This window comes from Carcharhinus amblyrhynchos, chromosome 15 (genome assembly GCF_965287045.1).
Source record: "Carcharhinus amblyrhynchos chromosome 15, sCarAmb.v2.hapA, whole genome shotgun sequence".
Lineage (NCBI taxonomy): Eukaryota > Metazoa > Chordata > Chondrichthyes > Carcharhiniformes > Carcharhinidae > Carcharhinus > Carcharhinus amblyrhynchos.
Genome location: NC_137338.1, coordinates 6,905,797 through 6,919,724, shown reverse-complemented (window position 1 = coordinate 6,919,724; position 13,928 = coordinate 6,905,797). Strand labels below are relative to the sequence as shown.

The 13,928-nt window shown below is 43.7% G+C and overlaps 1 protein-coding gene across 3 annotated transcripts in view; it reads left to right on the top strand.

Moving 5' to 3' along the window:
* Positions 1-13,928, top strand: part of ncam2a (neural cell adhesion molecule 2a) — a 1,336,232-nt gene that overhangs the window by 1,006,157 nt on the left and 316,147 nt on the right. For all 3 annotated transcript variants that reach the window (XM_080203386.1, XM_080203385.1, XM_080203387.1), the window contains exon 7: positions 2,967-3,124. In XM_080203386.1, the coding sequence (XP_080059512.1) occupies positions 2,967-3,124 (158 nt within the window). The remainder of the gene's footprint in view (positions 1-2,966; positions 3,125-13,928) is intronic.

Sequence of the window (13,928 nt, the reverse complement as noted above, 5' to 3'; positions counted from 1 at the left end):
AAAGTTAAGTGGTGACTTAATTGAGGCATACAAGATGATCAGAGGATTAGATAGGATGGACAGTGGGGGCCTTTTTCCTCGGATGGTGATGGTTAGCATGAGGGGACATAGCTTTAAATTGAGGGGTGATAAATATAGGACGGATGTCAGAGGTAGGTTCTTTACTCAGAGGGTAGTAAGGGCGTGGCATGCCCTGCCTGCAGCAGTAGTGGACTCGCCAACTTTAAGGGCGTTCAAATGGTCATTGGATAGACATATGGATAATATTGGAATAGTTTAGTTTATAGAGGGTCATTAGATTGGTTCCACTGGTCAGTGCAACAACGAGGACCTGTACTGTGCTGTGGTGTTCTATGTTCTATAAATGCTGGCCAGCCAGCTATGCCCATGTCCTACAAATGAATAAAAAAAACACCTCTGGCTGACCTCCTACATTACACTCTCTCTAACACACTTGTGTATATTCATAACTCTACTGGTTGTAATATAACTCTGTTCACTTGATCACCTATACAGACCATCAACAGCCTCAGCTTAATCTTCCTGTGTTTTGGTTCCAATGTTGGATTTCCCAATGTTGGTTCCCAGGTGCTACGATCTTTGGCGATCTCTATGTGAATTCAAGTATAGTCTCATGCAAAATAAAGGCAAGACTCAGCTCTGATGAAGGGTCACCCAGACTTGAAACGTTGGCTAACATCACAAGAAACCTTGGAGTTCCTGCACACATGATGCCCAGACCTGCTGAGATTTTCCAGCACTTTCTTTTTCTGAATAGCCTTTTGCACCTTCACTCCATCATTGGCTGCCATTCCTTAGCTTCCTAGGTCCCGAAGCTCTAGAACTTCCCCACTTGTAGAATCATAGAATCCCTACAATACAGAAGGAGGCCCTCGATTCTGCAGCGACCACAATCCCATCCAGGCCCCACACATCCACGCTGCTAATCCCCTGATACCAAGGTCAATTTAACATGGCCAATCAACTTAATCCATTGGAACTTGAGAGGAAACCGGAGCACCCGAAGGAAACTCACACAGACTCGGGGAGAAAGTGCAAACTCCATGCAGACAGTGACCCATGGCCAGAATTGAACCTGGGTCCCTGGCACTGTAAGGCAGCAGCGCTAACCACTGTGCCATGATGCCCCCACTCAAAATATCTCCTTTTCTTCCCCTGTTTCTCCCTTTCATGTCATCCATAAAACTTGGCCCTTTGACCAAGCTCACTCAGACATTCTTCTGAACATCTCTTTCTTGGCGTGGTGTCAAGTTTTGTCCAACTACACACTTGTGAAGCGCCTTTGGGTGGTTTTTTTTCCCTCTGTCTTAAAAAGGTGCCATACAAATGCAAATTGCTGTTGTTGTCAACCATTTTCAGGAAGACCTTGTCTGAAAACAGTTAATCCTTTTGTTAAATTGGAAAAGGAAGTTTACGTGACCAGATTGTGTTCCAAATGTATACAGCAATTTTGGTCTTTATTTGTGTAGATTACCCCCTTTAGCAACAGCACAAAGTGCCTGTCACTGGCTGCATTGTGCCTGTAAAGTGTTGCTTGTGAACAAATAAAAAACACCAACCCCAGGCTGTTTCTGAGCAATCGTCTGAAAAGCATGTAATAAAAAAAGACAAAAGGAAGATTGCGAAAATGCTGAAAAATTGAAATAAAAGATGCAAAGTTTGAGAAATGAAGTGACAAGTTGTTCAACATCCGTGGCTGATGAAGAATCACATGTTTCTTTGCTCCTTCAGATGCTGATTGGGCTGCTAGAAGATTTTGTGTCTTTATTTAATCGAGGTGATCCCATGACTAAGGCATGCAGAGGTCAGGTGGAAAGGTCGGGGGGTTAAATGTACAGAGAGATATAAACTGAATGATACAGGATGGATACATTGATGCCTGTTTGGGACCAGATCAGAAACTCCAAGCTATATTCTGATGTTAGCCTAGACCCCCAAACTTTTTATTTTGATTTTGGCATTAGGGTGAGCATAAGATGTTTTGCCACAGGTATGATTCGATTGGCCCACCAGGAAGCTTTTATTACAACAAACTTTATTCAACAACACAGTTAAAGTGTAACAAAAAGAACTTACATCACTTTTACCAATTGAAATGCTTAAGCATGACAAGTTACAATTTTTAACGGCCAACTATCTCTATTGTTCCAATTTAAGCAATATCCCCGTAGACATACATCCTTCTTCAGAATCAGTTTGTATCAAAAACAACTATGCTCACATGGATGCTAGATTTCTAGCCTTTGAATACCCCTGGACAGAGATCCAGAAAAGCATCTGTCTGTCTTCTGACCCCGTGCAGCAGTCTCCGGAGAAAGATCTAACTTCAAACCATAGAACCTCAGAAAATGAGACTTGTTAGGCTAAATGACCTACCGTAAGGATTCTAAGACTTCCTGGCAGATCACTGTCTCTAAATCCAGAAAGACAAAGAATTATTTATTTCTACAGCCCTCAAACAGCAACTCCAAAGAAAAATCTATTTATAAGCAACAGGAATCCATATTAAGTAAAAGAGTATCTATTCTATCTAAAATCAATCTTCAACAGCCAACTTATTATCTTTCTGTAAACCTAGCTCCACCCAGCCACATGACTTCTCTTGTCAATCAACCTAATTAAGTCCTACTCTGAATAACCCCTGGGGAATAAACTAAAATAGCAGAACAGCATTAGACAAGATTAAAACAAACATTCCAGCAATTAGGAGCAATTATACTTCTGCAGTATCAATAGAGCAACCGGCTACAGACAAAGCGGCACCAGTTAATAGAGCCAACAGTTAAAACAAATCCTGCACAAGAAACATGGCACAAATACATTTGTTAAAGGCACAGTTTTGTCACATGCCCGAGAGTGAAGGCTTTGGTTGGAGAATAGGGGAAGGTATGATGACACTTCCTTTAAAATCCGCAATCGTGAACTTTCACTCTTTCACCTTGCAGGAATGGGAGACTTATTGAGGAAGATGAAAAGTACTCACTGAACACAAACACAGAGCTGATGATAAGGAACATTGCCCAAGAGGATACTGGATCATACGTCTGCAGGGCAACAAACAAAGCAGGGAGTGTGGAAGAGCAGTTATCTGTAAAAGTATTTGGTATGTTGCTAATTTATGATATTGTATTGCTTACTCCTGATTAGAAAGACCCTCACGTTGTCAGTAACATGTCGTCTTTCCTCCTCTGGCTTACTCTTCCTAGTAAAAAGTCTGACAACACCAGACTTTTTACTGTGTTTACCCCAGTCCAACGCCGGCACATCCACATCATAATTACTCTTCCTACCCAGACAGAAGACTTGGCTCATGCTGAAATATTATCCTGCAGTTCACACCTGCCCTTTACCAGGTGCACAAAATGCCTTGTGTTAGATAACTGTTCAAATCCATTTCAAGGTGTTGTGGAATAGCCATTGTAATTATATTATACATTTCATGAAAGACTGAACAGTCTGGGTTCTGTCCTCTTGGGAAAAAATAGGCTGAGGGCTGACCTGATGGAAATCTTTTAAATCATGGAAAGGTCTGTTGATCTAGGGTGGGATTTTCCAGCTTTGGGGCGAGCATGGCTCGAAAATCCCACCTGATGTTTCAACTTGCAGGGGAGTACAAAACAAAGGACCATTGATGGATAGACAGTCAACATCCGAAGAAACATCCTAAGTAGAAATGGTCGACAGCTTCAAATTTCTAGGTGTCCAGATCACCACCATCCTGTCCTGGTCCCTCCATGCTGACACTATAGTTAAGAAAGCCCACCAACGCCTCTACTTTCTCAGAAGACAAAGGAAATTTGGCATGTCGGCTACGACTCTCACCAACTTTTACAGATGCATCATGGAAAGTATTCTTTCTGGTTGTATCACAGCTTGGTACCCAAGACCATAAGAAACTACAAGGGTTCATAAACGAAGCTTAGTCCATCACGCAAACCAGCCTTCCATCCATAAACACTGTCTATACTTCCTGCTGCCTTAGAAAAGCAGCCAGCATAATCAGGGATCCCACACACTCAGGACATTCATCTTCTTCCTTCGCAAAAATTTTACAAAAGTCTGAGGTCACGTATCAACCGACTCAAGAACAGCTTCTTCCCTGCTGCCGTCAGACTTTTGAATGGACCTACTTCGCATTAAGTTGATCTTTCTCTACACCCGAGCCATGACTGTAACCCTGCATTCTGCAATCTCTTGTTTCCTTCTCTATGAACAGTATGCTTTGTCTGTATAGCATGCAAGAAAGAAGTACAAAGAATACTGTGTACTGATACATGTGACAATAATAAATCAAATCAAATCAAATCAAATGTGTCATCGTGTCACTGCAAGGAGAATAACCGATGTGCTGCCTATGAGAAGACTGGAATATTTCATCAAGACATCACCATACTGCCGCTCAGTCGGACACCTGAATCCTTCCTAATGTTGAAACATTTGGAAAAACTTCCAGCTTTGGAATTTCACAATTTGAATTTTTTTCCATGGAACATTCAAAGCCAATGGAGTGTGAAGCAACTTAATCAAGAAAGTGTCACACCATTGCCCACATTTGACCTGGGCTTATTAACAATCTAAACATGTTACAGATATTTGCAAATACAATGCAAAACTCTAATAGTTTCCCACCAACAAAAGCTAGGCAGTGCAATCGACCTGTTCATTTGATGGCACCCATTGTGAGTTTAGAATGTTTCTACAAATGAACGGTCAAATCCAAAACATTTTTACCCAGATATATTTCTGTGGCTGTGACACAGCTAAATTACTTCCTACCATTGATTCAATTATCCACTTAAACCATAAGACAAAGGAGCAGAATGAGGCCACTCGGCCCATTGAGTCTGCTCCGCCATTCAATCATGATTTTTTTTTCTCATCCTCGCTCTCCTACCTTTTCCCCATAACCCCGATCCCCTTATTGATCAAGAACCTATGTATCTCTGTCTTAAAGACACTCAATGACCTGGCCTCCTCCTGCACCAAAGAATTCTAAAGATTTTCCACTCTCTGGCTGAGGAAATTCCTCCTCATCTTTGTCTTAAAGGATCGCCCCTTCAGCTTGAAGTTATGCCCTCTGGTTCTAGCTTTTCCTACTAGTGGAAACATCTTCTCCATGTCCACTCTATCCAGGCCTTGCAGCATCCTGTAAGTTTTAATAAGATACCCCCTCATCCTTCTAAACTCCAACGAGTACAGACCCAGAGTCCTCAACTGTTCCTCATACGACAAGCTCTTCACTCCAGCGATCATTCTTGTGAACCTCCTCTAGACCCTTTCCAAGGCCAGCATATCCTTCCTTAGATATCGGGTCCAAAACTGCTCACAATACTCCAAATGGGGTCTGACCAGAGCCTTATACTGTCTCAGAAGTACATCCCTGCTCTATATTCTCGCCATCTTGACATGAATACTAACATTGCATTTGCCTTCCTAACTGAACCTGCATGTTAACCTTAAGAGAATCTAGAACAATGACTTAGAAGAAATTTCCAATTTTTATTTCAAGGTGAATATGCCTTGGGCAGAAAGAAAAAGACGGACTTGTATTTACATATCACTTTTCACAACCAGCAGACATCTCAAAGTGCTTTACAGCCAATGAAGTACTTTTTGAAGTATATTCGCTGTTGTAAAGTAGGTAGCCAATTTGAATTTAGCAAACTCCCAGACTAATTAATGTTATGAAGACCTGGTAATCTGTATTTTTGTGATGGCTGAGGGATGAATGTTGGCCAAGACATCAGTGCTAGGGCATTGGGACAGCATGGTAGCACAGTGGTTCGCACTGCTGCCTCACAGTGCCAGGGGCCTGGGTTCAACGCTGGCTTTCAGTGACTGTCTGTGTGGAGTTTGCACATTCTCCCTGTGTCTGTGTGGGTTTCCTCTGGGTGCTCCGGTTTCCTCCCACTGTCCAAGATGTGCAGTTTTCGTGGATTGGTCATGTTAAATTGTCCCTTAGTGTACCAAGATGAGTAGGGCGAGATGGATTAGCCATGGTGAATGTGCAATGTTATGGGGATAAGATTGGGGGGAGAGGGCCTGAGTAAGATACTCAGAGTCAGTACAGACTTGATAAGCCAAACAGCCTCCTTCTGCATGATAACTCCCCTGCTCCTCTTCAATATAATGCTATGGGATTTTTAAAATCCACTCAAGCAGGCAGACGGGACCTTGATTTGACATTTCATCTGAAAGATGGCATCGCCAACAATGCAGTGTTCCCTCAGTAATGTAATGAAGTGTTAGCCTTGATTTTTGTACTCAGGCTCAGGGATAGATTTGAACCTGGAGCTCATCATTCAGAGGCCAGTGTGCTATCAACAGAGCCACCTCTGACACATCACCAAGCATTCCAAATATTTTCAGTTTAAAACTCTACCCAGAGCATCAGTTGGACATGAATGACACTGTTGCTGAGCCTTTGGCTGGGGTTTCCTGGCCCTACTCACGCCAAAACAGCCCCAAAATGCCCCAAACATCGCCCCAAACGTGGCACAGTGGTTAGCACCACTGCCTCACAGTGCCAGGGACACAGGTTCGATTTCCAGCTTGGGTCACCATCCATGTGGAGTTTGCACATTGTCTCCGTGTCCGAGTGCTCCGGTTTCCTCCCCCACTCCAAAGACATGTTGGTTAGGAGGATTGGCCATGCTCAATTACCCCTTAGTGTCAGGGGGATTAGCCAGGGTAAATGCATGGGGATAGGGCCTTGGTAGAATTGTGGTCAGTGCAGACCCAATGGGCCGAATGGCCTCCTTCTGCACTATAGGATTATTTGATCTATGATCTATGAAAACTGGAAAATCCTGCCCGAGGTCAACATACCTTTCATGGTCTGTGTCCCGCTCACTACGATTCCATGGCTGGAAAAATTCCGCTCTTTGATTCCTTGTTTACAGACATTTTTGAGGATAATTTGGAGAGGTGGTGCTTTCAGATCCGGCTCCAGAGTTCACAGGATCGGCACAGCAATGGAATGGGAGGGAGTTTCAGAGAATTATCCCCCAATTGAGTGCATTGGGTGTGGAGGCTGGCAAGAGGTAAGGTTAGGGCAGTTGCTCCTCATGAGGCAGTGGTGAATGCCGAGAGAGGCATGGAGGAAACCTGTGGGTTTCTCCAAGAGGGATTCAATCCTGAAATGCAATTTTAGAGGTGCAATAGGGGTGGCACGGTGGCACAGTGGTTAGCACTGTTGTTTCACAACGCCAGAGACCCAGTTCGATTCCCAGCTTGGGCCACTGCCTATGTGGAATTTGCACGTTCTCCCAGTGCCTGCGTGGGTTTCCTCCGGTTTCCTCCCACAGTCCGAAAGATGAGCTGGTTAGGTGCCAGACTGTGGCGACTAGGGGAATTTCACAGTAACTTCATTGCAGCGTTAATGTAAGCCTTACTTGTGACTAATAAATGAACGTTTACTTTTGCTTTACAATAGAGCATAAATATCCTAAACTCTCAGACCAGCACACACGAGAGAGAAACCATTTAAAGTATTAAGTATTCTAAGCGCACATGATACAACAGTACAGTCCAGGACACATCGCAATAGAGTCTGCAGTACTTACACTAACCACACTTGTCCAGACCAGCTAAATCGAGAGGATGGCACTTCCTATTTATCATTACTAGAGATGTCAATTACAATGCTGCTACTTGAAACGTACTAAGCGCTTCAGTTATTTAGCACAGTTTGATAGCTGTACTGACTGATTTAAAGGCTTTGACTGATTTCAAGCAAAGCCAGATCTTGGGGGGGCAATTTCATTGACACTGGCAAAAACTACAGGAGACAGGCAGACAGTGGAGACTTGAGGGAACATTAATCAGCTGATTGGAGCTGTCCACAGTCTCCAGTCTCTGCCTGGCTCCTGCAATGGCTAACAGTGCGAGCAGCTGACGGAAATTGCTGAAGTCTCTCTCAGCTGTTCGCATTGAGTTTTGAGAAAACGCACCAAAGCCATGGATGGAATTCCGTGGCCACTCACGGTCTGTCACCAGCAAGAATGGATGATTTGGGACTCAGCCAGATCTCCGTTCACTGCGGCGGGACTGGAGAACCCCTGCCTCGAGTGAGGTCAGGGAATTCAACCCCACATGTCCCAGTTTACCAATTTCCTTCAGAGAATTTTAAGAGTTGTTTTAGTGCATTGTGCAAGTTTTTGGGGTGTTCTGTGAACCTTTACTCACTTAATTTTAATTTGATCCTATGACAGTCTGACCATTTAGGCCACTGACCTGATGAAGGAGCAAAGCTCCGAAAGCTCGTGCCACCTGTTGGACTTTAACACGCTGCTGTGAGATTTCTCACTGTGCCCACCCCACTCCAACACCGACATCTCCACCTCAGAGACTCTGGTTTAGGTAGTGCATGCTCAGTCTTTGGTTCAGGCAATACATGATCAGTCTCTGGTTCTGGCAGTGCATGCTCAGTCTTTGGTTCAGTTGGAGCATGCTCAGTCTCTGATTCACTTCTGAAGCGTGATGGTCAGTGCAGATGTCACTTCCTCCTGACTGGATTCTGAACATATCAATTACCTGTGAAAGCATCCTCATCATTCTATTGTTTTTTCTGGCATTGCATTAGCCTTTATGACTTTCTGTGGAGATAACGGGATGCCTTGGATAGTTTCTGTGCCCACTTGTTTGAGATAAGAGAGCTTGTGTTGTTAGTATATTCCTGGGCTCATCGTCCCAATTGCCTGAATGATGTATGGGTGTCGATATTGCATTTTCTGTGGAATTGTCATCAAGACAGGTGCTTATCAGTGTTTTGGCTGTAAGAGCTGCTTCAGTGTGGTGTGGATTTCAAGACTGATTGTTAGTACTTGGCAGAGGTTAATTAAAAATAGGGGAGTACAACATGCACAAAACCTTAAAAACAACACAGACACAGTGGCATGGTGGCACAGCAGTTAGCACTGCTGCCTCACAGCGCCAGGAAAGCAGGTTCAAATCCCGGCTTGGGTCACTGTCTGTGTAGAGTTTGCACGTTCTCCCTGTGTTAGCATCGGTTTCCTTCAGATGCTCCAGTTTCCTCCCACAATACGAAAAATGTGCTGGTTAGGTGGATTGGCCACACAAAATTCTCCCTCGCTGTAACCGAACAGGCACCAGAATGTGGTGACTGGGGGATTTTCACAGTAACTTCATTGCAGCGTTAATGTAAGCCTACTTGTAACACTTGTTAGCACGAGTGGGCGAAACGATCACTACGGACTCAGGGTGAAGTTTAATAATGGCACAGCTTTATTTTCTTTTACGTCGACGGAGAAGCGCAGTCAGGACATACAATCGGACAGTCTCGAAAGTGCTCTGCCCGTCCCTGGCAGCAGCAGGCTATAGTTATCCCTGAACTTCGGTGCAGTGTGTGATTCAAATGCTAATACTTTATTTACAGTATTCGACCTTAGCCATCCCGTCTCGATGTTTCCAAGTGTTGAGGAAATTGTTTTAGGTGTGTGTTAATTGTTTTGTCTGACTGGTTATTTAATGGTCTAGAATCTCCGGGGTTTGAACCATAGGTGAGTCATTGATCTCAAAAGAGGTTTTGAGAGGCCAGGAATGTTTCCTTAACTGTGCTAATTTTAGGTGTCTCCATGGGTTGTTTGACTGTTTTAAAGGTGCTGATTTTGACGGGGTGGAGATTTAGTTCCTGTAGGTGCCATCCTGTCCAGCTCCCCTTATGTGCTCGCCCTCATTTGCATTCTAAAAGCATGCTCTTGCCTACTGATCGGTGTCTGTTACTTTGTGATTTTTAGTGGAGAGGCTCTGAGTGTAACTTTAGCCTGCTTCCATCTTGTGCGCCCAATTTCATAAAATTTGTTGTCCGATAACACATTAATAAATTTTAACCATAAAGCCTACACAAGGTATCAACAAAATCCATGCAGGAAGACAATGGGTAGAATTTGCCTAACCTGCCTGTGGGGGCAAACGGGTGCAGTGAATCTGGTGGGAGCTAAAATGTCGGAAACTCGCCAGGGTAAAATTACGTTGCAGTTCACCCAATGGCGGGTCGGTCATCCCGCTGGCTGGTGGCCTGAATACTCATTAAAATAGCTGCTTGATGGTATCCCATCGGGACTTGCAGTCTTGCTCCAATTCAGCAGGGAATCACATTGGCATCAAACCCAGTTGGTGAAGTTTGGTGGTGTGCGCAAAACAGTCCTCAGTTTGTCAGGGATTTTCAGGTGGGTGTAACGCTGCCAGAGTGCTGCACTGTTCCTGGTGCGCTGAACACCATTCTGCTGGGGCAGACTGGCTCCTGCCCCCCTACCTCCCATTTTGAGTTGGTCTTCATGGACAGCAGTGTGGTGCTTGAACCACAGACCCTCCTGGTCACCATTTTGGATCCGTACTGTACCTATGGTTGGGGATACTGTGGTCTCCTTCTCCCTCTGGTGTGACACACTAGTGTCTATCTGGACAGCATTGTTCTGTGGAACAGTGGTCATGTAGGCATCATAACAAATGTCCAAAGTTTGATGAAGGGGTGCAATGTGAGGTTTTGATTAGATTTGATTTATTATTGTCACATGTACTGAGATACAGTGAAAAGTACTGTTTCTTGGGCTCTACACAGTCAAAACATACCATTCATAGAGTATGTAGGGGAGAAGAAAGGGGAGGGCGCAGAGTATAATGTTGCAATCACAAATAGGGTGAAGAGAAAGATCGGCTTAATATATAATAAGTCCATTCAAAACTCTGACAGCAGTTCTTGAGTTGGTTGGTATGTGTCCTCAGACTTTTTCCCGACGGAAGAAGGTGGAAGAGAAAATGTCCGTGGTGGCGTGGTGTCCTTGATTTATGTTGGCTGCTTTATTGAGGCAGTGGGAAGTGTAGGTGGAGTCAATGATGGGAGGCTGGTTTGTGTGATGGACTGGGCTTCGTTCATGACCCTTTGTAGTTTCTTCTGGTCTTGGACAGAACAGGAGCCATACCAAGCTGTGACACAAACAGAAAGAATGCTTTCTATAGTGCATCTGTAAAAGTTGGTGAGAGTCATAGTTAATGTCAAATTTCCTTCGCCTCCTGAGAAAGTAGGGGTGTTGATGGGCTTTCTTAACTATAGTGTCAGCATGGGGAGACTGGGACAGGTTGTTGGTGATCTGGGCACCAAGAAACTTGAAGTTCTCAACCCTTTCTACTTCATCCCTGATGATGTAGACAGAGGCGTGTTCTGTACTACACTTCCTGAAGTTGATGATGGTCATTTTGTTGACATTGAGAGAGGAATTATTGTCATTGCACCAGTTCACCAGATTCTCTGTTTTTTTTCCTGTACTCCATTTCATCATTGTTTGAGATCCGACCCACTATGTTGGTGTCATCAGCAAACTTGAAAATCGAGTTGGAAGGGAATTTGGCTGCACGATCACAGATTACCGTAGTCATAGTCACACCACATGTTCAGTGGAAGGGGATGCATAAAGGCCCAGAATTGGTGGGTAAAGATCCAAAGTGCGGTATTAGCTTCTCATAGATGATGGGGTCATGGTGGGGAGGATGGGAGAGGGATGGCTGCTGGTTGAATCAAGGAACAGACTTCCTGCTGAGGCTTCTGGCTTTTCTCCTTTGGGTTGCTGACATCTTGCACCATCTGGTGCAGGTAGATGGGCCGGAGAGAACAATGTAAGTGTGCTGGACTAAACTTAAATACGGCACTAAGACTTTAAAACCCATCACCTGAGGGCAGAAGGATGAATCAGCTGCTAGCCCATCAGGATTGCCAGAGGGAAACCTCATCCATGCATAATTATAAGATCCCAACCATTGAATCTGGTGCGGATTTTCGCCAAGTTGGCCTTTGGACCACTCACTGCCAGAGCCAGCTGCCGAGTCTCAAAATGGGAGAATTCCGCCCGTCAATTGTGTTAAAACTGGGAGCAAGAACACTTGCAGCAAACAGCAGGATAGATTTGACTCATGTGTTCATAAATAATATGAGCAAAAGAATGAGAAAGCTACAAGAACATAATTCTAAAACTTACAGAGCCAAAGCGAGACATAGGCGTGTTATATAATTTAAAAGAGAGTAACTGCTTCTTTTTAACTCCATCCTTAAAGTTACAAAACCAGTACTCAGAGTGGACCAGCCAAACTCAAATCCATTCCTTTCTTATTCCAAAAACTAAATTCAAATTCCAATTGAATTCAATTCACGGTCCCCAAAAGAGAGACAAACCAGATCCAAGCTGACAAGAAGAGGCTTTGTACCCCATCCCAGGCTTGATCTGATGCTTGGTCTTTGCCAAAAGGTCGACAAATGTTAAATATATACATTCTATAGCTAAATGCATAATACGGTGGTTAGCACTGCTGTCTCACAGCATCAGGACCTGGGTTCAATTCCGGTCTTGGGTCACTGTCTGTGTGGAGTTTGCACATCCTCCCCGTGTCTGCATGGGTTTCCTCCGGGTGCTCCAGTTTCCTCCCACAGTCCAAAGATGTGCGGGTTAGGTTGATTGGTCATGCTAACTTGACCCTAGTCTTAGGGGATTTATATGTGGGGTTACAGCGATAGGACCTGAATGGGATTGTGGTCGGTACAGCATCAATGGGCCAAATGGCCTCCTTTTGCACTGCAGAGATTCTATGATTCTATAAATACGGATGCTGGAATCTGACACAAAAACAGAAAAGTGCTGGAAAATCTCAGCAGGTCTGGTAGCATATGTGGAGAAAGAGTAGAGCCACAGTTTCGAGTCTAGATGACCCTTTGTCTCTGACAAAAGGTCAACTGGACTTGAAACATTGGCTCTATTTTCTCTCCACAGATGCTGTCAGACCTGTTGAGATTTTCTAGCATTTTCTGTTTTTGTTATATATTTTATGTGCTGCTTCTGTTGAAGGTAGTACAAATTAAAAGACTTGAGACTGAAAGCTTGAAACCTCATAGCTGTTCCCCTCACACAACAGGCCTTTTGAACTGAAGCAATGGGTACAAAATTGACAAGTGTTAACTACTAGGGAGTATACCAGTCCCAGACTCGGGCTTATTTCACCAAGACTGACTGGATAAAGAAATGACAGAGAAATGAACGGAAGATTATACCATTGGAGGGGTAGGTGAAGAGAGGTGGGAGGGTGTAGAACATAAACACCAGCATCAATCAATTGGTCCTGTGGCTTTTATTGATGCAGTAGCCTGGGTATCTGTTGTGACATGCTGATGATCAGAAGTCTATGTATATAGTAGCAATGCTAATGAAATAGGCAGATACATACTTTTGTGCAAAGTGAAATGTTTTAAAATGAGTTTACACTTTTTTTGCCTTTGCCAATTTCAACATCCTGTAAAAATTGGACCAAGTGGGGATACATTTCTTTTCTTTGGATCACATTTTGTCATTAATCATCAGGCATTCAGCTCTTCTCACATTCACTTTCAGAAAACCTGAATCTCAAAACGTTTACGTCTAACTCGAGTATTTTTAGATGCAAATTGATGGATTAAACTCAAACTGTCACTGAGATTACAAATTGTACAGCTCTGAAAATGAGAAGCAGTTTAAAAGAGAAGTGTTTTAAACCGGGAATGGCAGTGTGGGCACATTCCAGAGACCTGATTGCATGATCTAAAGAAATTTTAATGGGGGGTTGGCAAATTAAAATTCAGCTATTTAAGTAAATCTCTATCAGTACTGGTGACCATATAACAACTGCACTGTCATTTAACAAAAAAAAGCCATTTGGTTCACTGGTTTCCCTTAGAGAAGGAAATCTGCCACCCTTACCTGGTCTGGCCTATATGTGACAGCAATGTGGTTGACTCTTAACTGTTCTCTGGAATGGTAAAGCCAACCACAATTGTACAAAGATACCACACACACTGCAGTGGTCTAAGAAGGCGGCTTGTCACCCCTTTTTTTAAGCATAGTTAGGGATGTACAAAAAGTGATTAT